This window comes from Trichoderma atroviride, chromosome 1, assembly GCF_020647795.1.
Source record: "Trichoderma atroviride chromosome 1, complete sequence".
In the NCBI taxonomy this organism is placed as follows: Eukaryota; Fungi; Ascomycota; class Sordariomycetes; order Hypocreales; family Hypocreaceae; genus Trichoderma; species Trichoderma atroviride.
The window spans coordinates 3,379,190-3,404,862 of NC_089400.1; the positions used below are offsets into that span (position 1 = coordinate 3,379,190).

Genomic DNA, 25,673 nt, shown 5'->3' on the forward strand with positions numbered 1-25,673 from the left:
CTAATATTATACCCAAGCGGCTTGACTAGCGATGGTGGCTTCTACGGGGAACAAGGCCTGGGAACGAAAATCCACAGTTTCGGTTGAGCAGTTCCATAGTGGCCGACGGATATTTACCAAAGTCTTGCTCGTAAGAATCTAATAATTATGTCTAAAACTTTTAGATGCTCGTTCAATTGTGACTACTATATAATTCATAAGACGCTCCAAGGAACACTTGCTGAAGACCAAAGTGCATTCTCCAAAAAAAGCCCCCAAAAGCCGGTGTCTCCAGGCCACCCCGAAGATCGCCAAAAATGCGACTCAGCACCCTCTTCTAGCGGTCGAATTAGCGACCTCCGATTTTTCTCCATCTTCCCGGCCCGCCCAGACGCCCTTCTGCGGGGTACAGACAAGATCCGAACTCGGGTTCTCCGCAGATTCCACGCTGTTTTGTTGCTGCTATTGCTTTTTTACTTTTCAAGCATAACTTCTGTGCTGTTTATTTCCCCTTTTGTTCGGCTTGTGGCGAATGGCCGTTTTGTCAATTATTCAGTCACGTAGAATGTCAGGAATCTCTAGGGACTAAGAGCAATATTACCAACTGTCTAGACGGAAAACATCACTGCACTTAAAGAGAGTAAAAACCAGGCAGGGAAATAGATATCAACGCCTTCAATATACACATTGTCTACTTCCATGTCCGCCTCGTCTTTTTATGCCCGCACAGTTCTTGGCGTACAATCCTCTCTAGGAACCTTGAAACTTTCATCCTGAGTCTTCTTGTAACATCTCAGCTACATTACCATCTATACTAGGCACCATTCTCCCTCTTCTCTGCTTATTTGAAACTGGTATTATCTTCGTCCAACTAACTGGCCCATCTGCGTACACTTTTTTTCTTCTCTTCTTACCATCCTCCCCTGCCAATAGTCACATCACCACCACAACCGCCCAACTATTTCCATGCATTCAATCCAGCCCATGGATCATGTGCCTGTTGCTGCTGTGCTGACCGGGGCTGTGCGCTCTGAGGATGGCCAGATGCGTGCTCATAATCTTGCTGACCAAAGTGAATAGTCTGTTGAGGGCCCAACGGGGGAGGGCCTGGAGGAGGCGGCGGGGGAACAAAGCCAGAAGGTACATATCCTACCTGGGGGAGCTGCTGCTGCTGCTGTTGCGATTGCTGCTGCTGAGGCTGTGAAGGCAACGCGCCATACGTACTATAGGCCTGGTGTTGTCCGAAAGATGTTTGTGTTGGGGGAGGTGATTGAGGACCTCTCATGACATTCATGTTGAAAGACGTTTGATTGGGAGGAGGCGACGTCGGGCCGGGGTTTCTGCCGTACGTGCTTGGGTTGTATACGGGTTGCGAAAACGTACTTTGAGGAGGAGGGCTGGTGTAACCAGGAAAGTTTTGCTGATTGGGCGGTGGAGATGTCGGTAGCTGAAACTGTCCCTGATAACTGTTGCTATTGCTTCGCTGGGCGTATTGAGTAGCCTGGCCTTGCTGCTGCTGCTGCATTAGGGGCGCAGGCGTTGGCCTTTGTGAAGGCGGCCTTGCTGGCACCGCTGGCGCTGCCTGCGACGCCTGTCCAGGCTCAACCGACATTCGTTCCATGAGACCGCGTAGGCGCTCTCGTTCTAGTTCTGCTTGCTGGCTTTTGTTGGATGCTCGCTCCTGTTCGATCTGGTTGAGTAACTGTGCACCCTCTGATCTCCGGTTGTTCACAAATGTGTCCACATTCTTCTCAAGGCTTTCCACCGTCTGTCTCATCTCAGAGTACCAGTTTTTGGCGCTCTGCAAGCCCGCTTCCAAATCCAAAAACTCCTGATAGGCGCGCTTATACTTGCCAATGGCTGATAACCGCTGCCGTTGGATTGACTCGTACTTGCTCTGCTCGGCTCGCACGCGCTTGTCTTGCAGCAAAGTATTAAAGGTAGCAGTGAGTTCCTTCATCAGGGCTGACTGCTTGTGGTTTGCCTGGAGCAGGCGATTCTGGTGAGGCCGGAACTTTTCCAGTTCCTGCTGGAAAAGCTGCTGCTCATAGTTTGCTATTGTCTTTTTGTTAAGAATGAGAACTTGTGAGATGTCGTCGTTGTGGATCTATTATTTCATTTTGTTAGCCGCGTCTCTTCCATGAGTCTTCTCCCCAAGATCTATAGCTCTCACCTTGTCCTTTAGGTCCTTCAGCACCTGGTTCCGCTCTCTCTTGATCAAATTGAGCTTCTTAAGAATTTCTTCAACTCTTGCTATCTGCTCCACGACTGTCGGTCCAGATTCATCAAAGTCCGCATCGAGTAGGTTTGGTTCGTTTCCAGATGGGCTGACAGCGTTGCTCCCTCTAGCCTTGGCCTGTGAGACCGCTTTGGAGAAGAGCTGGTCGACCTGCCCGTTGGCGACGGCGTTTCGCATCTCGTCGAACCACGCCTCGTTTTGGCGTAACTTGGCTGCTAGCTGACTGTCACTCCGGCTAGCTTCCTCCAGAGCCTCTCGGTAGTTGCGGATATCGCCTCGCAGCGTCGTTGTCAGGCGTGCACTTGGCTGTTGACTCCACTCGTTTTCGTACTTGGACCGCATCTTTTCGCACACACTCTCCTCCATGTCCAGCTGTTTGGAGCTCTTGTCCAGAGTAGACACAATGGATTCCTTCTCACTCCGCAGAAAGTCAAATATGCTCACTGGATTCTCATGATTGGCAACATCTTCACACCACTGCCGGAAGTCTTCGTCAGGGAGGATATCCTGATCGAAGCCGCCTTTCAACACCTGCAGCGCACCGGGAAGTCGCAGATAATCCAGACTTGCTGCCATTTCTCCGTTTGCAGTGTCTACCTTTTCCGTCTCGGCTCTCACCAGCTTGGCCTTCTCCTCGTCGTACAAGCTGGCAGACTCTGTAACCGCCATGGGCACAATCTTGGAGAACAGATCGGGTCCGGTGATGCGCTGGATATCCTGACCAGCGTATAACTCGCTTACGGGGATGGGCTTTGCAGCTGGCAGCTTGGCAATCTGGGGTAGACTGGCCTCGGCGGGTACTGTCTGGTGGTAGATGTAGTCGTTGTCCTTGATGGCCTCTCGGAGCCGCTCCTGAACCGTGGAGCACTGTCGCTTCGTTAGTTCCTGGAGCTGCGTGCTGCAGTCAGCGCCAAGATTGGCGTTGGACGGCACGGTACTGGGGAAGTTTTTCGCCAATCTGTCGGCTTCCTTGGCGAGGTTGTCTGCGACCTGAAGTCGTGATAGCGCCACGCCATGTTGGCCGGCGTCATCATCGGTCACTGCTTGAAAATATTCCGCCATTGAGTTGAGCAGATTAGCCTTGATCTACATTGTTTTCATTTCCAAAGTTAGCCATGCCGTGCATACATAGAATGATACTTTTGTATCATACGCCATTGAGAGAGGGGGGGCTCAATCAGGCGAGTAAAGCTTCTGGCTTACCTGAACCATTGTCAACCAGACCTTCTCAAATATGGCCTTTGTAACATTCTCCTGCACGCCCTCAATGGCCTGCCCATAGAGATACCCAGACTGCGATGCCAGCTTGGCCAACAAACCCGATTTCTTCTGGTCCTTGATCTGCTTCTCCAAGAAGATCTCCTGTGCCTGGGCAAGCATAACATGTATCAAACACTTGACAGTCTCTCGGCTTAGATCAAACGAAGGAGCGTGCAGGAAATTCTCATTGATGTAAGTAAACATGCCGGCTGACGCTTGGAACGAGTGGTAGGCCACTTTCAGCGCAGAGTCGTCTTCTCGATTCTGTATAGCAGCGTGGCCGGAAAGAACAGCGGAGATATTGAAGATGACGGAGGCCTTTTCGAATGCGAGCGAGTATTGTGTCGTAGGCTTGTGGGTGAATGCATCGAACCTAAATCAAGAGATTCATGTTAGTTGGCAATCGTCTCCGCAGGCAGCTGGCCATGGCAAGCCTCTTTCGGGGCTTTGGAGATGGTATTCGTACCAAGTGAATGAGATCTTAATATGCTGCTCGTCCACGGGGAACCGCAGGTCCAGCAGCTCCAGCTGTCCATAGTAGCGATAGAGCATATCCCTCCCAGTGGTGCTCTCCTTGCCCGCGCCTCGCATGTCCTGCCTCAGGCGGTTGAGCGTCACGCACTCCTCGGCATATCGTTCGGGGTCATCGCCGTAGGTATCGCGGATGTAGGACTTCAACGGCGAAACCCAGTCAATCTCATTGGTTGCCTTGGGCGGCGCGGCTATCATGGGAGACTGCGTCATCTTGTGCGACTGGCGGTAGACTCAAATAAGGCCACGGCTGAGACGTCCAGCAAGTCGCATGCGCGTCGGCCAGCGCGGAGGACAAGACGTCCAGGCGGGGATACAGCAGCGCGGTGCGATGGCAAGCTGTACGAGAAGGAGAGAGGAATAGTATTGTTATTGTATGTCGGTAGACTGTTTATTGCGGAGAGGAGGCGTTGCGGAGAAGAGCGAAATAGGCGGGATGCGAGCTATAAGCGGTTGCTTTCTCTGGTAAGCAAGTGTCGGGCGGTGGAGAGATTCGTCGACAGCTTGAGAGAAGACGGCGAGGCGAGCTTGCGTAGGGGCCTTGCGTATGCTCGAGCTGTTTTGTGCGGAGGTAACGTAAGATAGCTTAGCAGCTTGGTGACACCTTTTCGGTTTGTTCAAGTATCTCGCGGCCCTTACGCAGGTGTTTGGATTCCGAGGCGGGGTTCCCTCAGCAATGGCGGACGAGGAGCAATCGAGATGGATGCTGAAAGAAGGAATGAGTAGCAACAAAGTGATGAGGCGGCGGTTTGAAAGAAACAACTGCTGTCGTTTGACTTTGGACAAGCCTTGAGCAGCGACGTAGGAAGCGCCAGGTAAGCTGGGCCGGTGGCTGGTGATTTGCCAATGATGTAGGCGGGACTGCTACAGCTGCGGCAGAATTCCAGACCCATAAAGGTGGTGATGCCACTCTCCAGAATAGCCGCTGATGGGGGTTGGGCGACAAAGCTGCTGGCGGCAGCGGGGGGCCCGGCGCCTGTTAGGCATGATGAGCTGCTGTAACGTGCGCCACCGCCCACTCCAGGGGGGGCTCTAACAGTCGCTAACGCCGCCGTGAATAAAAAGCGGCGGGCTGGTCTAGGTCGTTAGCGGGGAATGTCAACTTGTAAGACCCCTGAACGGACCAGCATGAAGACAAGAGACCAGGCCAGATTTCTTGCATTACATTGAACCATTGTTTGTTGGACGCATCGACGCGGGCTGGCATGTGCGTGAGTGCCGAGCAAGGGCCAGAAAACAGTTGCAAAAAAAGAAGCGTACATTTAGGAATAGGTAGTTTTTATGTTGAGTTTTACATATATTACTTGCTTATAGACGGCCTTGAAACAAGAGGCATTTGCCGCGCGCTGCCGCCGATCTGGGTTTGAGTGCTGAGCCTGCTTGCTGCTTGGGCACCAATAAACAGGAGAGAAAGCAACGAGCCAGGGTCTGTATAATAGAGTGACTCATGAGACCACAATCTGAAAGCGGTGACTAGGTATTTCAATGGCGTTACGAAATAGGTTTGTTTAGAGTTATCTTCTTTCTCCTTTCTATATTCTTTGTCTTTAACAATCGTGCACTTGGACAAGTTCACCAACCAACATCAGCGTCTTCTCAATCTCATACACTCCAACTCCACTATTTCTCTTTAAAACTCCGTCTCCTTCTTATTACCATATTTTCCCTCGATAAAGCTCAAAATGAATAGTAGTAGCAGTAGAGGAAAAAAGGGGGGGACAAACCACCTACCTGGACGAGAACCACTAGCAACTCTCTTCATCCTCCATCACAGGCTTAAACGGTCTTCATCTCCCAGACTTATGCAAGTGATGTCCCCAAATGTGACCACTTCGCCGCTGCTATTGGCCACAACTACCCAGCACGGCGCTTCCAGGCCTCCGCTACTGTACGTGCCGTCTCTTTCTTTTTTTCCCAACTTTGTACCGTTCTCTGCCTACCAAGATATGCGACGCCGATGAGAAGAAACCCGAGAAGCAACTGCGCCAAAGTCTAATTGTCCTCGCTAAAACCAGGAGTGGTTCACAGCCACCCATCCTTGTTGCAGCCCCGGTGGTGGCGCGCTTGATGCGACCGGATATGCGACCTCGCTTCTGCAACGGGGTTTCTGATGGATGCACGAAATCCAGGCATTGGCCAATGCTGTTATATCTTGGGATAGGCCGCATATAGTGTAGATAAAGTATAAGCGCGAGAGCCAAAGAAACAATTCGTTAATAATCATTACCCATTACAAAATATTACCTAGGTATCTTTACTTCACTTTTCCCAACACACGGCAAGCCAGAGAGAATCTACACGACAAGCCTTTCAAGTATACACACTCTCCGTCCAAGCATTCACCTGAAGACCCCGCTCAGCCATTTCCGCATCCTTCAAAAAGTCCATTGGCATCCACACCAGGTGGCCCTTGATCTCTGCCAGCTTCTTCTTCGCCTCCTCGGGCGGCATGAACTGGTCGAAAATGTGGCCAGGCTTTACGCCCGTAGGTGGAAGGAAACGATTGTAATCGTCAAATGTTTTGACTATTTTTTTTTTTCCGTGTCAGCTTGTGAAAATGCACATACAACTCTCAAATCTAATAGTCACGGGGAGGACTTACTGTTGTTATCTGGATCGGCGTGGAACAGTTGGCGGAAGAGGTCAGTGTTTCGGTCTGCTCGACTTGTCCACATATCCCACAGCTCGTCACTAAGCGGATCTTCTACAAACTTCCAACTGTCGTCATCGTCGTAGACATTATTCTTGGGCTCGACGCTCGGCGGCATTGCATTAATATCGTTGTTGGCATCAAACTCCTGCGGAGGGAGAAGACCGAGGTGCTCTCGCCAGAGCGTCCGTCGCAAAGTGGTTGCGTGGTATCCTGCTTCAAACGGCCTTCCGTTCATGGTAGTTTGGATAAGATTCGTGTCCTCCATAACAATACTCAACTCACTGTCGTGGTTTCCTTGCTGGCTACGGTCGTTCAGGTTACTCGAGCCGCAAATCACTACTCGGTCGTCGGCAATGAGTATCTTGGCATGTACGTAAAGCTCCTCCTGCACCCAGTTCTTAATCTCAGATGCTGGATCAGACTCGGACCAAACCTCATCTTCCAACGAAGGTTGGCCGGCCATGGCATAATGTGCAACCGTAGGCGAAGTTTTGACTTCTTCCTGCGGCTTGGCCTTCTCAAACGTCTCCTTTGCTTGCAGAGCTTCATTATGAGCCTTTTCTTTCTCGTGTTCCTGGCCCATGTGGTTATCCCGTTCGTGCTCAATGGGATCTGTTGTCCCGTGGATGCCTTCACTCATAATGTCTTCGGCGAGAACACGCTGGACTTGCTGGTATTTGATACCCGTCTTCTCCTCTGCTTCGGTGATTGCAGGCGTCTTGTTCAGACGGTCGTAAGATCTCAAGTTGAAGAAGAATATGTGCTTGGTAGGATCCACTCCTTGAGCTTTGATTTGTTCAAAGATGGAGTGTTCCCCTCGACATATCGACTTGTACTGGTAATCCATGATGGCTCTCGTGCCAGACGCAGCGTTATCTCGAAGGTCGCCCGCAAATCCTGGAACGGCGGGAATGACGATGATGATTTTGAATTTTCGACCCTCCTTTCCAGCTCGGACTACGGCCTCCACAATGGCCCTTCCAATCGTGTTGTGAATTGGGAATTGATGCTCGCCAGTGGCAGTGATGAAGAATTGGTTCTCAATGTAGACATAGTGCTCCGCAGCGGTAATGATCTCTGAGTACGCATTTTGAATGGAATGATCTGTCAAGATTCCACTGGACCAGTCGGCACTGGATCTCACCACTTGTGCATGAACAGTCCCCCGGTTAGGCAGGTTCTTGGTGGCCAGGGGGGGTTAAAGGATGCTTGACGTAGTCTCCCACCGGGTGCTTGGGCCGCTGCACTCCGACCAGGTCCTCATCTTCGCCTTCACGGCCCTCGAGGATGATCCAGTCAAACCTCTCGTCACGTTTATACTTGTCCCGTTTGACAAAATTCCATCGCAGAACGAAATGCTCCGCTATGTCAAGGACGCAAGGACCGATGACAGCCATGGAGACGTCGTGCCAAGGCATGCGGCCATAATCAGCCTTGCTGACCTCGTTGTTCTGCCAGTCCTGCACCTTTTGGAAGTCCATGACTCGATTGTTGTTGAAGTCCTGGCCCGGCCAAATCTCCGCAGTCACATCATCTGGATGAACGTCTGACAGCGGGTGGCTTCGGGTGTCCCACCGACCAAAACAGAGATCTAGACCTCCGATGAAGGCAATGGAATAGTCAATGACGACAAATTTCTCGTGGTGCGCCCAGTACATTGTCATGTCTGCCGCATTTTCGAGAACATTGTGATCCGGATGCCGCATAATCTTGATGTTGTTGAATCCCGGAGTGCCCTCGGGACAGAGCGCTTGCAGGGCGTGTTTGGTGTGTTCCGAATTGCACGTCAGGGCGGCTTCGACCTCCTTGTAAACGACGACGAAGATTTTGACTCCTTGCTCGGCCTTTCGCTTCAGAATCTGATCCAGTCTGTACTCTTGCTTTTCGTGAGGCGGCCGTCGCATGAACAGCTCTGGTGAGAGCCACCAGTCTTCAATGTAGATGGATTCCTTGGCCTGCTCCAAGGCGACAGACACGGCCCAGAAGTAATCTCGTCCGTCTACGTACCATTTGACGAGGTTGCCATCTCGCTCCGGGAAAAACGACTGGAATCGGTGAGACTCGCAGATTTTGGTTCTCTTTTCGTCGCAGCGCACCTCGTGCTCTTCGTCGTGGCGGTGATTACTGTTGAACACGTTTCCAAATTTACCAATCTGATGCTTCTTATTTGATGCGGCCACCTTGATATCGTGAAGCTTGGTGTCGTGGAGCTTGTCCTTTAAGCTGTCTATCATGCCGTGGAGGCCGTGATGGCTTCCGCTTTCCGCGGGCTTGGCGGCGGCCATGGTTATAACGCTACTAGGAATATAATATGGCTGGTGAGTTTTGTCGCAGGGGAATGAATGAATTGAGTAGGTAAGAAGACTGCTATCACGAGTCACACATGCAGCTAGGTGAAGCTGAGTTTGGGTATCTGAAAAGGCAAACCAAATGAAAGCTGAGAGAGGAGGAGAAAGCACTAGAGGGTAGAGGAGGTGCCAACTGAAACAATCGTATATATAGCACGCGCGCAGTCGATGCCAAGATCGCAGCCGTCAAGGAAGCGGGGGCTCGGGCTCAGCAGACTTGCACAGCATGAAACCATGACGATGATCGACCCGAAGAGCGCTAGCTGGACTAGATGAAGCTGCCTGCAGCCAATTTGCAAAGATGCCAGCCTAAGGATTCATTTCATTGTGTGCGAGGCAGATGCTGGCGGCGCCACAGGGCTGACAGCCGAATCGCGCAGCAGGGATCTCAAGCCTTTGGGGTCTCGGATCCGCAAACTTATTTGAGGTAAAGTGATTTTATGATTTTATGCAAAGCTAATCTGTCTGGTAGCGGCCCTATTTTTTCTGTCTTGGGCCAATTGATCCAAGTTTTGGTTTTGCCATTTTCTGTTGCGTGTCTTGGCGCGCAGCATCAGATCGAGCTCTGGCCGGTTTGCATCGAAAGTGGAGGGGCCAGCCTTGTTCATTTGGGAGGGGGCGGTGACGTCACATCAGCCAAGAGCTGGGGTCGTCTGCTTGTTACCTAAAGAAAAAGGAACGAAAGCAGTGTTTGGAAGGGCGCATTTTGTTCTCGGGTGGACACGGTGACGTATGGCGTGTATTGGCATTGTCTGGGCTGTGAATTGAAGAGAAACATCTCCGTTGTACTTGTATTGGTTGATTGGCTTGTGCTTGTCTTGGCGCTAGTTTCTGCGGTTGGCGCCGCTCATCTGCGAGATCTGAGCCTGAAGCTATCCATGATTAAAAGATACACGTGGGAGAACAATGATATCTCGCCGAGTTGGGCAAAGATTGGATCATCAATCATCAAGTTTGTGCATTAGAAAGAGTGATGATCAATGGTCAAGACGGACAATCCGTTTTCGGTGACAGAATGGGAGACAAACCATTGTATGTAGCTTGCAACTAACACCTGATGAGCGTGAGACTAGAGGGTGCTGTGCAAAGGAGTGTTGCCGCGTAATACTGAACCTCACCTACGCTGCCCGACATTATGTAAGCGGGATACATGTGTTTCTACTCCAAGAGCTCAATTGCAATCGGTCAAAGTCCTGGTTGTATGTCACGCTTCACTGGAGCAAATGCGGAGTACCGAGCTACATGCAGCAGAGTGGGCATCGACCAGGGAAATACGGATCGCGGCCACAGTCTTGAAACGGATCCATCTCTAGCTGGATGGAAAGCCAGTATAAGAGCTCAAGCTGCTAGGTGCCTTGTTTAGGTAACCAACTGCTCTTGGTGCTATCCGCGTGCTGGGCTTTACAATCGACCTACACCCAAAATAAAACACACTCACAGCATCATTATTGTTACTTGAGCAGCATCGTAGTCAAATAAATACTAAACCAATACGACACAGTGCTCGTATCATCCAGCCCCATTGAGTTCGCTGCAGATTCGTAACCCCTCCCCATCGACCCCTATTCTCGTCAACTCTCCTGGCTGGCTCTCCAACAAATCGACCCAATTGACCCCACCTGTGCCTCTCTGCCCCACCAGCTCCAGGCCAGATGTCGAGCATTCACCGCCGACCCAAAGACCCGATCGCGTCTTCATCTGCCTCTTTATTTTCCTTCTTCTTCTCCCCTACACTTGCTCAATTCAATCCCAATTCTCCGTTTCTGTCTTTTACTTTTGCAGCATATTCCAAGCAAAGAAAACTCCATCCAAAATGTCTGCTCCTGAAATCCCCGTCGGCGCCACCATCGTCAACACCTTCAAGCAGTCCTTTGTCGACGTGCCCATTGATGCCGAAAATGGCAATGCCATTGCCACTACCCAGTTCCTCGATGCTGCCGAGTCCTTGACCACCATGTTTGGTAAGCTGCAGCAGTATGGATCGATATCTTGGAGAGGGCAGAGTGTTCTAATCTGGCTATGCAGACCTCCTGGGCTCTGTTGCCTTTTCTCCCGTCAAGTCTGATCTGTTGGGCAACGTCAAGGTATGTTTATGGCTTTGTTGCAGCGTGCATTCCTGTCCATTCGACAGAACCCTTGAGACAATCAGTAGCTGACATTACCTTCTTCCAACGTCTAGAAACTCCGCGAACGCCAGCTCGCCGCCCCCGCCGAGTCCACCAATGTCCAGGATCTCTGCCGCAACGAGCTCAAGGCGAAGAAGCACACTGCCACCGAGGGCCTTCTGTGGCTGGTCCGGTACGTATAATTGAGCTTTTCTGCAGTCCATCCACAACCAAGAGCCTTAAAAAAACGCTCCGGGACTAACCATGGATCCTCCCAAACAGTGGTCTCGAGTTTACTTGCCTCGCCCTCAGCGCCAACGTGGCCAAGGAGTCCGAAGAGCTTGCCGACTCCTTCCGAAACGCATACGGCACCACCCTGAAGCCTCACCACAGCTTCTTGATCAAGCCCATCTTCAGCGCTGCCATGGGTGCCTGCCCATACCGCAAGGACTTCTACTCCAAGCTTGGAGCTGATGAGGCTCAAGTCACCACGGATCTGAGGGTCTACCTGGCCGCCCTCGACAAGATTGTCGGCATTCTGAAGGGCTTCGTGGAGAGCAAGGAGGCCAAGTGGTAAATTGATTGATTGATACCTAGTTGGTTAAGTTATTAGCACGATCTACCTCGTACATATTGGTAATTAACGAAGAAACGAATCAAGGCGAATAGTCCTATTATTAGCTGGGTTAAACGTGTTGGCATCTTGCAGATGTATAGAATATTGTACATCTCTTTGATGATGTACTTGCTCGGAAGAGAGTAGTCGCAGCTAATAAACAAGTGAAAAACATCTAAACTTGGAGTAATATGTGCGTGACTATCTATCGAGGAGTCGAGGGTAGCTGCGGCGAGTTTATTCAAGGTATAGGTATTCAACAGCCCAGACGCTACAAAGAGATCAAGGGCTGCAAATCCACCAGTATGTAGAGAGAACGTGATATCCAGCTCGTCCTACTATAAGAGGATATTAACTACCATTCAATACCAAGATGTTGTAAATAGCTTTTTTATAGGAGTTTAAAGCACACTTTTGAGAGAGAACCAATATAACCGAAGCAGAGTCCCCAGTATGCAATGGGACACCTAGACATTGGTTATCCAAGTACAGGCGTGGCTACCCTAGAGTATCGCAATCTCAGATCATCTCAATACTTATTCATGTGTTTTCAGAGCATAGTCAAGTTGCTACTCCTCTACTTTTTCAATATCAAACAAATAAATAGTAATGGCAACTTTGCCACTGATCTATCCGAGTCCAAGGCACAATATGCTTTGGAGTCATTTGATAGTCTCCTAGTCGTAAGCAACAAAGAACTCACCTCAGGCCTCGAAACTGTTCTATGAATGCTTTCTAAGCTGTCGATTCTATACAACCTGAAGCATAAACACAATCACAAAGCTACTGGACCTTGAAGGTTGTACAACACATCAAAACTAGCAACACTCTTCTCGCCATCTAGGGTAGCACTGCCCATCGTCCATGTAACGCTCCCTGCCATATACAAGAACATCCACTGTCGAGCTCCCAAAAATTCACACGAAACAAAAGGAATAAAAAGTAAATTGATAAGCCTAGTTGCCTCACATGGCATCTGGGGGCGTCCCCTAAAGTCCTCCATCCATCGGCACTCGCAAGCCCCGTCCGTCACCTCGGTAGCTCAACGACGCCACGGATTCAGTCAGCACTCTAAACAACCCGCGTTCCAAGTGTTTGTATCATCCCTATTCATCCCGACTTTACTCCTATGGCCAACATCATTTAGGAACCATTAACTAGTTTTGATTAACCATTTTTTATTCTGATCTTGATTCATTCACACCATTTCTCCAACAAGCCGCCTCGTGGTCTCACTCACTCCCCCCCCATGATCCCTCAATAGTCTACCCGAACCATCCGAGCCGCATATCCCACAGTATAGCTATTTTAGCTTCCTTTGAGAAATAGTATACCCCGGATATCCCTGACAAAATCACAAGCAAACAAAAAAACGATTCATAACTCCCCGTTTGTCCATTTAGGCCCGGCATCAGACCCGGCACATGATCTTCATCGAGAGTTAATCTTGCCTTGTAAGGCTCCCCCCCACGTGCCCGACTCGCATGTAATTCCCACTCGCTGCCGGTCATCCGATTTATATGAGGCTATCATGTGGTATCAAAAGTTTCATCAAATGTAAAGGTGTTGTTAGGCTTGCATGTCGGAACGCCACGATATGCCAAGTGTCAATAATAGAAACTTACATAACCACTCGTCCTAGAGGGGGGGCGTGAACAGAAAGAAGGGAGATTGATGATGGTGTGGTTGAATTTGGAGCATGTCAGACAGCCATGGCTGACAATCATCCAAAACCCAAACTCCTGGATTTCAAGTAAAGGCGGGAAGTTTAGCTTAGCGCCACGGGAAGTAAGAGATGCCAAGAAATCGTCCTGATATATAAAACTCATTCAATTGTGAATTTTTAATCATGTGCTATCAAATCAAATTGAAAAATCCATTTGCATCTTTTCAGTCAGGTCTCGTTTATAACGGATAAACATCCTAATCGCCTATTCGCCGCTTCTATGCATGTTCCCTCCTCCAACGCCAGCAATAATCAGTTCGCTAATTAGTCTCTTCGTCTGGCTGTAATTCATCTTTCTCCACCAACGTGTCTGTCTGTCTGTCTGTCTGTCTGTCTGTCTGTCTTTGTCTACTCTTTCTACCAAGTGCAACGCAGTGCTGTGGTATTATCAAGACAATGTCAAGAAGAGGAATAAATCAAAATAACAGAGGAGGGAAACAAAAAGGATAAGGGAAACGCTATGAGTCGTCAATCAAAGGGGATAAAAAAAAAGCTAAATCTGGGGAAAATAGTCATGGTCAAAACGGACCAGCTGATTTTGATCGAGATATGAAACTGGGCCGGGGTATCCGCAAACGCTTTGTTTTCATGGATCGCATCGATTCCCTGTCAGTGTCGTGCGCCTGACCGAGCCAGTTGGCAATGGCCTGAGTCGCCTCTGCATATTCGACTTCGACGCTCTCTTTTTGTATCATTGGCGGGGGGCAGTCCCATGCATGTTTCTCGCCGGCAACGATGCGCATAGTGACAGTCTTTTTCAGGCTCTGCAGCCTCTTTGCGAAGCGGGTACCCTCTGCGAGAAGCATATCATACTCGCACAAGCAGAGATGAACGGGTGGTAGCTTTGCCATAATATCATCCGACATCAAGCCCGGGGACAGCCGAAGATCTGCGCGTTTGTGGCGAGGGATGGCGGGGAAGACGTATGAGGCATCGATAAGATCCGTCAAACCCTTGGACAGGGTGAGATCAGGACGAGAGCAACTCAGCCTCTTCTCAGCCCTGTTGATGGTCCAGTCCAAGCCGGGATAGAAGAGCACGAGGCCCGTGATGCGAGGCACCGGGAAGGGCAGGGTGTAATTCCAGCGTGACGGGTCGTGCATGACGAGCCAGCTGGACAACGCCGTGGTGGCACCTGCAGAAAAGCCAGAGAGGATGACGCGATTGGGGTCAATGCCAAACTGGGCAGCGCGCTTGGTGATCTCCAGGATGGCATCGACACAGTCCTCGATGGCGGTTGGAAATGGGTGGGTAGGAGCCAGACGATAGTTGACGGTGAAGACGACAGCATCCAACGAGGTCATGACGGCGCATGCCCAGCGCGCATTGTCGGTTCCCTGGCCGAGAATCCATCCTCCGCCATGGAGAGCAACGACGGCTGCTCGAGGTCCGATGGACAGACGCGGCGGCGTCCACACCTCGACCCTGATCTTCTTGGGCCCCTTGCTCTCGGCGAGGGTCGAATCAACCCAGAACTCGGTGGACGGTGTAGGAGCGGCGGGCTCAGTGCGGTTGGAGATGCTGAAGCCGAGGCTGGAGGCATAGCGGATGGCCTGCGCACGCGCATTCAGGGTCCAGCGGGAACTTGCCTCCAAGGGGTTGACATAGTCGTCAGGCTCCGGCACTGTCGGTTTCCTGATGGTATCCGGGACGACTTCCATGGGAGAGGCGCGCTGTGGTCATCCGCTGTGAGTCTGTTGAGCGATGATTTGGTGACTGCTACAGCGTAGCCTGGCTTCTACGGAAAGGCAGGGCAAGCGGGGATTGGCTGCAGACTGGCTCTGGGGGACGCAACAGCGGGGTGGACGGATGGAAGAGGGGCGTGGATGGTGGAAGAAGAGGAAGAAGGGGAGAAAAAGTTTGATTCTATGAGGAGGCAAGGAGGGTGGGTGGCGCGAGGCACGGATAAGGTACGGCACAAATGATGAGACGGTGGACGAAAAGAGGCGAGGTACGCGCCGATACCTGCGATGATGGCGCCAAGTTGGCTGATAGTACTGTATTGTACCGTGTCGCGTGCCCTGCTGCTGGTGACGATCTACAGTCTGGATAACGAGTCGACGCCCAGGGGAAGTGGTAGATGGACTTGAGGCCGCTTACGGAGTATCTTTTTTTGCCCGACTCGCGTGGCTTCGGGTCTAGGGCTTATCTGGCCAAGATGTTAGTCAAGCACGTTTTCCAACGACCAAGTTGATTCACGAGAAACTCGTTGCCAAGACGTCGAGAGCTCTATACGTGTATCTTACACCATATACGCGCAACACAACGCTAAAGGGAGCGAACTGGACAGAGAGAAATCAAGATGCAACCGAATAACTGGGGTAGCATTAACTCGTGGAGACGCAGCAGTAAGAAAACCGGGAGCGGGTTCGATATGGCGCTAGCTGAGCCCCGGCAACCAGCAGGCTGGATCGGCGCAAAGCTTCTTTTGAGCGAGACTCGAGACTATTAGCTGGGCTTGAGGAATCTGGACTATATGAGGGCATGGCTGGAGGGCTTTACGCCGATCGATCTTGTCAAGGCACAGGCCGAACCTTTCGTGGTTATTGTTTGGATTTTCGATTTTGCAGACTTCTAGAACCCATGGAGACCATCACCAGTTCCTTTTTGGTAGTGTCCAAGGCACCTTGCCTAAAGTGGCACCTTGAATGCCACTTAGTAATAAAAACCCAGTGCTACGGTCGTAGTGCAGCGATGGAAAATCGTGGAAGTCGACATCGGAGCACAGACCTGCTATGACGTACTCTGCAGTTCGACTATCGCCTGGCTCCATAGGCTGATTCCTTCCCGAGGAGCTGATCGGACGATGCCGGGCCAAGGCATCAACTTGCTTTGCCGCGCGGTTCCTCTTTTTTCCATCTTTTTTCTTCGCCTGTTCAATGCACATAATTTCGATGCTCCATCTTCATGGTACGATGTAGTATCTGCATGCCTAGGCACAGCTTACCGAGCTGCTGTCAGGTCCAAGCTGGGGGCGGTTTCAACTTCTGACGTCATTGCAGAAACTCCGACTTTGCATATGGGTGCTTTCACCTGCACAGCGAAAGAAGAACAAAAAAGTACCACATTGCGGACATCGTTGATTGGCAGGTATATCCCCGATAGCCGCTCTCGGCCAGGATGAGTGCAAAAGCACACAGAAGCAGCAACACTAGCGGCACTCGATAGGATAAATTAACTTCAACTGGGAATCTCCTTGTAGAAGTTGCTGCTGCATTACCCCAATAGGGCAGAGCGCAATATGCAGGCAGATTTTTCATGTAAACACATTGATTGCCTCGTAATTTGATGCCCGGATGAAAAAAACGGCAGCTTTTCACTCCCAATTGCTGGTTACCTAACAACATGGGCAACCTGACCCTGGTAATTGCTTTTGTTGACGGTTTCGGGGAGCTTGCGATTTTGCAGGGGGAATAGCTCCGTAAATGGCACAATTACATCATGGAAATCCCCCCGAAACAAAGAGTCACTGCATGCAGAGCTGCGCGTATAGCCGTGTATGCATGTTTTTCATCATTTAGAAACGGGAAACGGGGCCTGCAAGCAACCCGTTGCGTGGGTAAAAGAGCACATAATCATGCATTAGCTGGACAAGAAGAGAGTGGAAAGGGAAAAAGAGAACGAAGTGCTGAAAGCGGCGACGCGAGCAGCTGGGCGTCCAGACTGCCTGCTAGCGCCCATCCGCCTGTCCGCTAATCATCCATCCGCGCATCTCGTGTGACGCCGAACGGCCCTAGACATGCAGTGCCGGCCGACGGTGGGCAGAAACTAGAGGCAGAAGAGCAATTCCAGAGCAAGCAAAAGGCAGCAAAGGGGAAATCCCTGCCAGAGTTGCAGCCGCTGCATGTGCTCGGGCTCAGTCAGCACGGCGCCTAGTGCAGGACTTGCTTGCTAAAGGGTATAGGCTGAGATTTGATATCAAACTATAGGTACATACATACACACTGCTCTATTACTAAACCTCTTGCAGGCGCCCACCCCCTCGGCTGCGGTCGACCCAATGACACCGACAGAATCTTCGCACTGATTCCGTCCCGTGCTAGGCGGATAGGCTGCTCGGGCTCGGGCGGAGTCCAGCGTCGACTCTGGGTGGGGATTTGGGCTGATGGCCGCAAGACGATGGATGACAGGCAATGCAACTGGCAATTTCTGCACCACGGCCAGGGGCCCACGAGCTTGCCGAGGAGAGGTCAGAGGACGAGCCCCTCCTGCTCGGTTCGGCCATCCGACGAGAATTTCGCGCCTGTTCTGGCTGAGTCTATGCCGGCCTGGACTTGATATCGCCCATTGATATCGGACTTTGGTTGCTGCTGATACGCCCCCCCCGTTCAGCTGCCCCCAGCATCCTCGGCGGCACCCACTGCAGCAACGGGCTCTGTCGCCCATCTGCATTGGCTTGTTACCAAATGATTACATGTTGAGCCAGTGATAAACTAGGTCGTAGTGGACTCAGCATTGGCTGTTGCTTGAGAACGCCTCGTTGCGTTATATAAGACCAGAGCAAGCCTCGCCAAGAGCTACTGCTGTGGCTTCTCTCTCTTCTCCTTCTCTTCATCATCGCCGTCATTGACTCGCCGCCGCCTCTGTGGCTCAAGGAGATTTCTCATCCAAAGATCCAAGATCCAAGAAAAAGAGGAAAGTTCCGCGCCTTGCTTTGCCACACTTCCGGTTTCAGCACACCATCCCCTCGATATAAAGCGTACAACCTACCTATTTCCTATCAATCAACCAAACACCAAGTCAATTCCCATCTTTTGTGACAGCCTTCCAAAAATAGCCCTGCCTCCCCCCCACGGGTCAGCGGCCCGCGAATAAAAGCCCATTCAGAAAGCGCGGCTCTCCGCCTCGAGGTTGTGGTGATTCAGTTTCCACGTCATTGACTCTGAAGCAACAAGGCACGCGGAGGCGAAAATACGACACAGGAGCTGTCAGGGCAGAGATTTCGATAACATCATCGCGCCTACAGGGGATCACAGCGCCGGACCAATTACAGCGGGCTGCAGCGCAGGCTTCAGGCACTTGTGCCCCCCAAACTTATCGCCCGCCCGTTTCTTAACCCCGCCAAAACGAACCCCGCGACCTCCGGCAGAGAATAAACGGTTGCCACACATCGCTCGCTCGTCTCATCGTTGTGCGACTTTTCTCGCTGGCAGCCAATCAAACCTGAAATTCCGCGGAAATAGCCCCAGGAGCAGCAGCTACTCTGCTTTTACCGCGGTGTTTGTGCCTTTCTGAGCTGTTATTTAGTCTCTTGCTCGCATTGCCAGGCCTCTGATCAGATCCCTGCTCAGGTAACGCCCCATAGCATAGCCATCTTGTCGCATCGATATCCCGCATCTATATCGTCACCATGCCGTCCACCGACAGCGGGAGAAACTCCCCCATCCTGTCGGCCTTTGGCCTCCCTCTTCGCTCCAACAGCACGAGAAGCAGCAGACGCGCCAGCCCTGACCGTTCCGTGCCCCGCGACCAATTCCCCAAGAACTACAACGCCGCCGGCACCAACAGCAACCGCAGCAGCTACCACCAGTACGTGGTCAACGAGACTCCCACGCCTGCGACGCCCACGATGTCGGCGCAAGTCCTGCCCACATCTCCCACTTCCCCGGCCGTCCACAGCGAGGCCACCCGCAAGATCCTGGCGACGATGAACGAGGGCCGCAGGTCGGCGCCGAGCTCTCCGCGATCCAGCATGGACAACTCGACCACGTCCTTTGACAGCGTGCGCAGCAGCGGCTCTGACTGGCCGACGCACCCCTACGAGCTCAACACCATTGCCGAGCTGGACACGCTGCCCATTGGCACAGAGGTCAACTTCCGTGGCCGTATCCATACCCAGCGCCAGCTCTCCAAGGCCCTCGACTTCCTCCTGCTGCGTGACCAGACCTTCTCCATCCAGGGCGTCCTCTCCAGAGAAAACATGGACATGGTCCAGTGGGTGCAGAAGCTGCCTGCCGAGTCTCTGCTCCAGATCAACGGCGTTCTCAAGGCGCCCCCGGAGCCCGTGCGATCTGCCACCGTGTCCCACGCCGAGGTTGATATCCACGGCTTGTGGCTCGTGAACCCGGCCCAGAATGCCGCCTTCAGTGTTTACAGGCCCCCAGAGGCTCTGCGCAACCGCATGTCTTCGCGTATTCTTGATCTGCGGCACCCGGCCAACCAGGCGCTGTTCCGCATTCGATCCCAGGTCTCTCACCAGTTCCGTGAGACTCTCGAGGGCTTTGGATTTGTGGAGATCAACACCCCCAAGCTCCAGCCTGCCGCCACTGAAAGCGGTTCCTCTGTCTTCAAGGTCAACTATTTTGGCCGCAAGGCCTTCCTGGCCCAAAGCCCGCAGCTCGCCAAGCAAATGTCCGTCGCCGCCGACTTTGGTCGCGTGTACGAGATTGGCCCCGTTTTCCGTGCAGAGAACTCAAACACTCATCGCCACCTTACCGAGTACACTGGTCTTGATCTCGAGATGGCCATTGAGCATGACTACCATGAGGTCATCCAAGTGCTTGACGAGTTCCTCAAGAACGTCTTCAAGGCCGTCTACGCTATGCCCGAGGTTGAGATTCTCAAGCAACGATGGCCCAGCACCGAGTTCAAGTATCTGGATGAGACACTCATTCTCGACTTTAGAGACGGCCTCCAGATGCTGAGGGACGATGGCCGTGAAGCTCCCGAGGAAGATTTGTCCACTTCCGATGAGATTCGCCTGGGTGAGCTTGTCAGGGAGAAGTACAACACCGATTACTACGTTCTCGACCGCTTCCCCACAAATGCCCGTCCGTTCTATACCCACAAGGACCCCGAGGACCCCAGATGGACCCGGTCCTTTGACATCTTCATCCGTGGCCAGGAGATTTGCTCCGGTGGTCAGCGTATCCACGATGCCGCCGAGCTGCGCTCCAACATGTCCGCTGCCGGCATTGCGGAAGACGGCATGGAAGAGTATCTGGCCGGTTTCGACCTGGGTGCGCCGCCCCATGCCGGAGCTGGTCTGGGTCTCGAGCGTATCGTGACCTGGATGCTCGAGCTCGGAGACGTCCGCAACGCCTCGCTCTTCTACCGCGACCCAAAGTCCCTCCCCGACCGCAAGCCCGGCCTGCCCCATCCCGAGGCCGACACCACCAAGCAGTACGCCGCACTCCACACCCCTCCCGTCGAGAAGCTCATTGCCAACTACGGCGATGCTTCCAACACCTCTTGGCTCGACGAGCGGTTCGAGATCTGGAGACACAAGTCGGGTGCTGCCGTCGGATTTGTCCGACAAGACAAGTTTGCCATGGTCACTGGTGACCCTCTTTGCGACAAGTCTCAGTACACAGACGTCATCAACTCGTTTATTAAATATGTGCTGACGGAGCTTCACATGGTCCCCATGTGGATGCTTGTCTCGTACGACGTGCAGAGGATCCTGGCCCACGACTTGGGCTGGCGAACCCTGTCCTGCACGGAGGAGCAGCGTGTCGACACGGCCAGACACCAGAGCCCTGCCGGTGGCCCCAAGGCTCGCAGAGTCGAGCGTGAAGGCATCAAGATCCACGAGGTCAAGGCTGACGAAGACTTTATAAGCCGCGCGGACCCGCAGATCGAGGCCTGGAAGGCCAACCGCAAGGGCAAGCAGGTTCACATGACTGAGGTGCGCCCCTGGGTCGACATGGAGCACCGCCGCTACTTTGCTGCCGAGAAGGACGGCAAGGTCCACGCCATGGTGGTGTTGGCCAAGCTGGCCCCCCGCCACGGCTGGCAAGTCAAGTGGGCGCTCGACTTCCCCGGCGCCCTCAACGGAGCTATTGAGATCCTCATCGAGCACGCTCTTTCGTGTGTCACCGGCCAGGTGACGTTTGGTGTCGGCGTGTCGGAGAAGCTGACGCCCGGCGAGCACCTCCACGGCATTCGGGCTAAGTTCCTTGCCACCACGTATCGCTCCATCGTCGAGAGCCTGGGTCTCCGTCGCAAGGCGGGCTTCCGATCCAAGTTTGGCGCCTTGGGCGAGGAGGTCTACATTTGTTATCCTAAGCACGGCGTCGGTTTGAGGGACTTGCAGCAAATCATCAAGTTTTTCCAGGATTAAGGTTTCCAAAAGTGTGTGTTCAAGGGGTCAAAGGAGGGGGAAAAGGGATGAAGTGATACCACATGATACCATTTAAGAAACAAAATAGAAAAGGCAAAAAAAAAAAACAGTCAGTTGGGCGCACAATAAACGAGTGGTTAGGGGAAAGATTGATAGCGGTGGGATCGAACACGACGACGTACGGGGTGGTGGATTGGGGGCTGGGATGGATGCTTTCCTTTATTTTCTTCTTTTCCTTTATTTTCTTTCTCAAGATACCGACTTTTCCCTGTTTCCTTTTTTTGTCCCCTATTCTTCTCTTCTCTTCGATGATGGAAATTACCAAGGCATCATGAATCGATTACGTATAGACGGGGGGGTAGGTGGCGGGATTAACCCTTTTGTGTTGTTTATTTTGTTTTGGATGGAATTATGAGATAGCGCATGGAAAGAAAGATGGTCTAAACATTGGTTATGAAGTAGTTTTTTTTATTTATTTATTATACATTTTTGATGAATGGATATGATGCACAGGCTTTGAAGTCTCCAACATGATTGTTGGTCTTGAATATTAGTTTCAATGGAGGACTTTTGCTACCTCTTGGATGAGCTAGTAGATGATAGAAGTCTAAACAAATCTTTGATGCTCATGACGTTTCTAGCCTACGATTGTATATGGTAGATGTTATTTGCATGTATGTCATCAAGCTTCCATATCCAGCGTTATCCATCTAAATCTACTGTTCTATAGATGTCGTCTCTTTCATTATTCTTTTACTCATGCCATGAAATGTACAGCATGATGCCTGCGCCAGCTGCAACGGCCGCAAACTGCGTAAGCGTCTTGCGCAGCTCCTCGCCCTTGTTGGGCCCCGTCTCGAGCAGCTCCGGGATGACGGCGACGGTGCCGACGTACAGGAACGTGCCCGCCGTGAAAGGCAGCAGCATATCGCCCCATGTCTAGGAACAAGAGATGTTAGTCAAGACGGAAAGAACAGATTAGGAAAAGAAAGAAGAGACATGGAAAACTCACCAGGCTTGTCCCCCAGAGCCCCCCGTTTCGCGGCATCGCCTCGCCGTCGGCGCCTCCAGAGCCGAATTCCTGGACTGCAATGCCAATGAGCGTGCCCATGAGGGCGCCGATGGCGGTGACGAACTGCGACGCCATGGCGGCGCGCTTGGAGAAGCCGGATTGGATGAGCAGCGCAAAGTCGCCGACTTCGTGGGGGATCTCGTGGAAGAAGACGGCGACGGTGGTGGTGGCGCCGATGGTGGGCGAGGCGTAGAAGCTGGCGGACATGGCGAGGCCGTCGGTGATGTTGTGGGTGAAGTCGGCACTAGATGGCAGAGAATGAGTTGTTAGTATCGATTATATATATATACTTGGAAGCATCAGGTACACATGAGGACTTGCATCAAGTTGAGGTATCCGCCTAGTTTAACGCTGGGGTTAATCTCCTTGAGCTGTGACTGCTCATCTGCCTGGTCCTTCTTGTTGTCGCCCTTTTTCCTCAACTTGGCCTCGCCCTGGACGGTGTTTGCTCCAGTAGAGAGGCCGACATCCGCCGTCCTGGCATGCTTCTCGTCGCCATGGGCGTGTCCGTGCGAATGATCGTGGCCCTCGCCCCCCGTCGCAATTCGCAAGCCCTTGTCCATGGCCACAAACGTCATGAAGCCAACGAGGATGCCCAGGCCGAGGATCAAGTTGCGGTTCGGCTCGACAAGCACAAACCGGGCGCGGTCCGGCTCGTCCTCGCCGACAAAGATCTCGGGCAGCAGGTGGAAGAGCGTGTCGCCGAGAAGGCCTCCGACGGCAAAGGCCACCATGACGGACAGCGACGAGGGGTCGATGTTGGTCGGGACGAGGGCGAGCAGGAAGTTGGGCGGGCCGGAGATGTACAGCGTGGCCAGCAGCGCATTCACGGCGGGCGAGCCGGGGAAGAGCACCGAGAAGAGCTGCGTCGTGAGGGACGAGGGCGCGGCTTCGAAATGGGCCGCCTTGGCCGTGTTGAGCTCCTGGACGACGGGGCATGTCTAGTCACTCGCCAGTCAGCCAAACATGTGCTTTGACATGAGGGCGAAATACAAAACAGAACGGTGCAGTACCTGAAGCCGGCCATCAAGCTCCTCCAAGCTCAGGCTGTCAATGGCAGGGCTTCCCTTGATCTGCGACGCCGCCGCACAGGCCGCCAGCACGAAGACGCATGACGCAATGGCGGTTCTGAAAGCGCCTCGGCGAGCCATTGTGTGGGCGGGTTGAGCGAAATCCCTCCTCGTGTCTGTTGCGAATTGAATTAGAAGCCGATGGAGCTGCTGTCGCTGTCGCGTGATGGGATGGAAGAAAGACACGAAAGCTCCAATTGGAGGCGGAGCTAAGATGAAGCGACCCTGGCACGTACTGAGCTTAAACCAGCGGGCTAGGCTGTTTTGGGAAGTTGGTGCTTTGACGTGCTAATTATAGCCATGGTCATGTCCAAGAAAAATCATATTCAGATTATTTGTGTCTAGAGATGTGATATGGAATCAATTATATACACAAGAGGTTTTAAAATTCTGTGCTAGATGGCAGAAGAGATGCACCATGCAGGCAACCAAACAGCCAAAAGCCGAAGAAACTGCACCAGCTTATATGAACCAACCAAATCCAAGCAAGAGTCAAATCCTCAGTAACAGTTCCATGCCATTGGCTTATTAGCATCAAACATGGCACCGCCTGATTAGCTGCTCAAAGATTGCTGCACAGCCTTCTCACACCAATGCAGTCCAAATGCACGCCTTATCCGTAAGCGACGAACCCACCTATCAGCGACCGTTCTCGCTGTCCAGTCCACGTGCCTCTTACAAGGCCATGGATCCTAAGTACTCTTGGTTGCTACAAAGGATTCCACTTCAACCATCTGATTCCGGCTTCTGCTAGCCAAATCATCTGATACCATCCAAGACCACAATGGCTACCAAAAGCACCAAAAGTACCAAACAACGTCCACTCTACCCCCGCGGCGTACCTTCCAAATTCTCATCCGATGGAGTTCTTCAACGCTTCCCCGGCAACACCATCATCTGCCATTTACCCCCAAACTCTCCTCTCCAGCCCGGCCTCAACACCGTCTTCGCATCACTAAGCTCCCACCCCGTCCTATCCAAGCTCATCCATCTCCTCCCCAAAGACTCTTGGCACATGACCGTCCTGGGCGGCATCCACGGCGACAAAGCCACTCCCGGAAAGAGACCTCCCGGATTCCAAGGGCGGTCACTGGAACAAGTCACCGAGGACTTCTCCCAGAAGCTGAGACAGCTGGGCTTGGAGCTGGAACAGCAAGGCCTGGCACCTCCCTACAAGATGAGAATCAGGGGATTCAACGGAGCCAAATTCTTCATCGGGCTGCAAGTTGAAGGAGCCACTGCAGAAGAGGAAAAACGCCTACGATTGCTGCGAGATAGACTTTCTGATACGCTAGGGCTGAGACTGCCGAACCACGATACGTATGGCTTTCACATCACCATGGCGTATCTGCTGAGATACATTGAGGGCAAGGATAGAAAGATGCTCAATGCACTGTTTGAGAAGCATCTATCGCAGGTACAGTTGGAGTTTGAGCTTGGAGCAGCGGAATTCTGCACGTATGAAAACATGTATGCCTTTGTAAGGCTGTTCTATCTCGGACAAGGCCGAAATTGAATGGTATACTAAGCTGCTTTAAAATCTCCTTATATAAAGACCATGCGTCTAAACAGGAGATATTCTTGGCAAGCTGATTAAAAAGAAAAAAGACAGGTTCGGATTCCATCTCAACGACAGTCCAGTCACTGGATACCTTAAAAAAGCAAGGTCGAGTCATAGTTCGACACCGGCCCATAGACACTCTAAACAGGTAGTTTGTAAGGGGTAAAAGCAGAGCTCTGATGAAATGTGGTTTAAACCAGCCACATATACACGCTGCAGCTCGTTGGAGATGGCACAATTGCCCCATTAGGGAATTCAGGGCAGCCATGTGGCTCATCTCTAGCCGATGGCGGGTATCTGTTGCCGACGCACCTTGACGGTCTCACTTCGCTGGCTTATACGTGTATCATCTATTATCAAGCTCTAGTTCATTCAGAAAGTAGCTATTGGTATAGGAAGATGGAGGGATAGAAAATTAGAAACTCCAAAACAGTTTCTATTCAAACATTCA

General features: G+C 52.1%; 8 protein-coding genes across 8 annotated transcripts; 3 read left to right on the forward strand and 5 right to left on the reverse strand.

Moving 5' to 3' along the window:
• Nucleotides 1-663: 663 nt before the first annotated feature.
• On the reverse strand, nt 664-4,881 carry TrAtP1_001208 (uncharacterized protein). The gene is made up of 4 exons (XM_014085144.2): nt 3,945-4,881; nt 3,422-3,851; nt 2,153-3,304; nt 664-2,086 (listed from the first exon to the last, which is right to left on the reverse strand). Exons 1-4 carry the CDS (start codon nt 4,220-4,222, stop codon nt 938-940), a joined length of 3,009 nt encoding a protein of 1,002 aa, XP_013940619.1. The 5' UTR covers nt 4,223-4,881; the 3' UTR covers nt 664-937.
• A 1,438-nt stretch (nt 4,882-6,319) lies between these two features.
• On the reverse strand, nt 6,320-7,509 carry TrAtP1_001209 (uncharacterized protein; the record flags this gene model as incomplete). Its single annotated transcript, XM_014085174.2, has 2 exons — nt 6,320-6,534; nt 6,612-7,509. 2 exons carry the CDS (start codon nt 7,507-7,509, stop codon nt 6,320-6,322), a joined length of 1,113 nt encoding a protein of 370 aa, XP_013940649.2.
• A 322-nt stretch (nt 7,510-7,831) lies between these two features.
• TrAtP1_001210 (uncharacterized protein) lies at nt 7,832-8,947 on the reverse strand (the record flags this gene model as incomplete). The annotated part of the gene is made up of 1 exon (XM_066110892.1): nt 7,832-8,947. One exon carries the CDS (start codon nt 8,945-8,947, stop codon nt 7,832-7,834), a length of 1,116 nt encoding a protein of 371 aa, XP_065966965.1.
• Nucleotides 8,948-10,667: 1,720 nt separating this feature from the next.
• TrAtP1_001211 (uncharacterized protein) lies at nt 10,668-12,061 on the forward strand. Its single transcript, XM_014086226.2, has 4 exons — nt 10,668-10,971; nt 11,036-11,094; nt 11,190-11,308; nt 11,398-12,061. Exons 1-4 carry the CDS (start codon nt 10,824-10,826, stop codon nt 11,690-11,692), a joined length of 621 nt encoding a protein of 206 aa, XP_013941701.1. The 5' UTR covers nt 10,668-10,823; the 3' UTR covers nt 11,693-12,061.
• Nucleotides 12,062-13,975: 1,914 nt separating this feature from the next.
• Nucleotides 13,976-15,118, reverse strand: TrAtP1_001212 (uncharacterized protein; the record flags this gene model as incomplete). The annotated part of the gene is made up of 1 exon (XM_014086224.2): nt 13,976-15,118. The coding sequence occupies one exon, from the start codon at nt 15,116-15,118 to the stop codon at nt 13,976-13,978; it is 1,143 nt and encodes a 380-aa protein (XP_013941699.1).
• Nucleotides 15,119-18,807: 3,689 nt separating this feature from the next.
• Nucleotides 18,808-21,519, forward strand: TrAtP1_001213 (uncharacterized protein; the record flags this gene model as incomplete). The annotated part of the gene is made up of 1 exon (XM_014086223.2): nt 18,808-21,519. The coding sequence occupies one exon, from the start codon at nt 18,808-18,810 to the stop codon at nt 21,517-21,519; it is 2,712 nt and encodes a 903-aa protein (XP_013941698.2).
• A 753-nt stretch (nt 21,520-22,272) lies between these two features.
• On the reverse strand, nt 22,273-23,742 carry TrAtP1_001214 (uncharacterized protein; the record flags this gene model as incomplete). Its single annotated transcript, XM_014086222.2, has 4 exons — nt 22,273-22,458; nt 22,532-22,835; nt 22,913-23,532; nt 23,605-23,742. 4 exons carry the CDS (start codon nt 23,740-23,742, stop codon nt 22,273-22,275), a joined length of 1,248 nt encoding a protein of 415 aa, XP_013941697.1.
• A 594-nt stretch (nt 23,743-24,336) lies between these two features.
• TrAtP1_001215 (uncharacterized protein) lies at nt 24,337-25,673 on the forward strand. The gene is made up of 2 exons (XM_014086221.2): nt 24,337-25,180; nt 25,270-25,673. Exon 1 carries the CDS (start codon nt 24,446-24,448, stop codon nt 25,175-25,177), a length of 732 nt encoding a protein of 243 aa, XP_013941696.1. The 5' UTR covers nt 24,337-24,445; the 3' UTR covers nt 25,178-25,180; nt 25,270-25,673.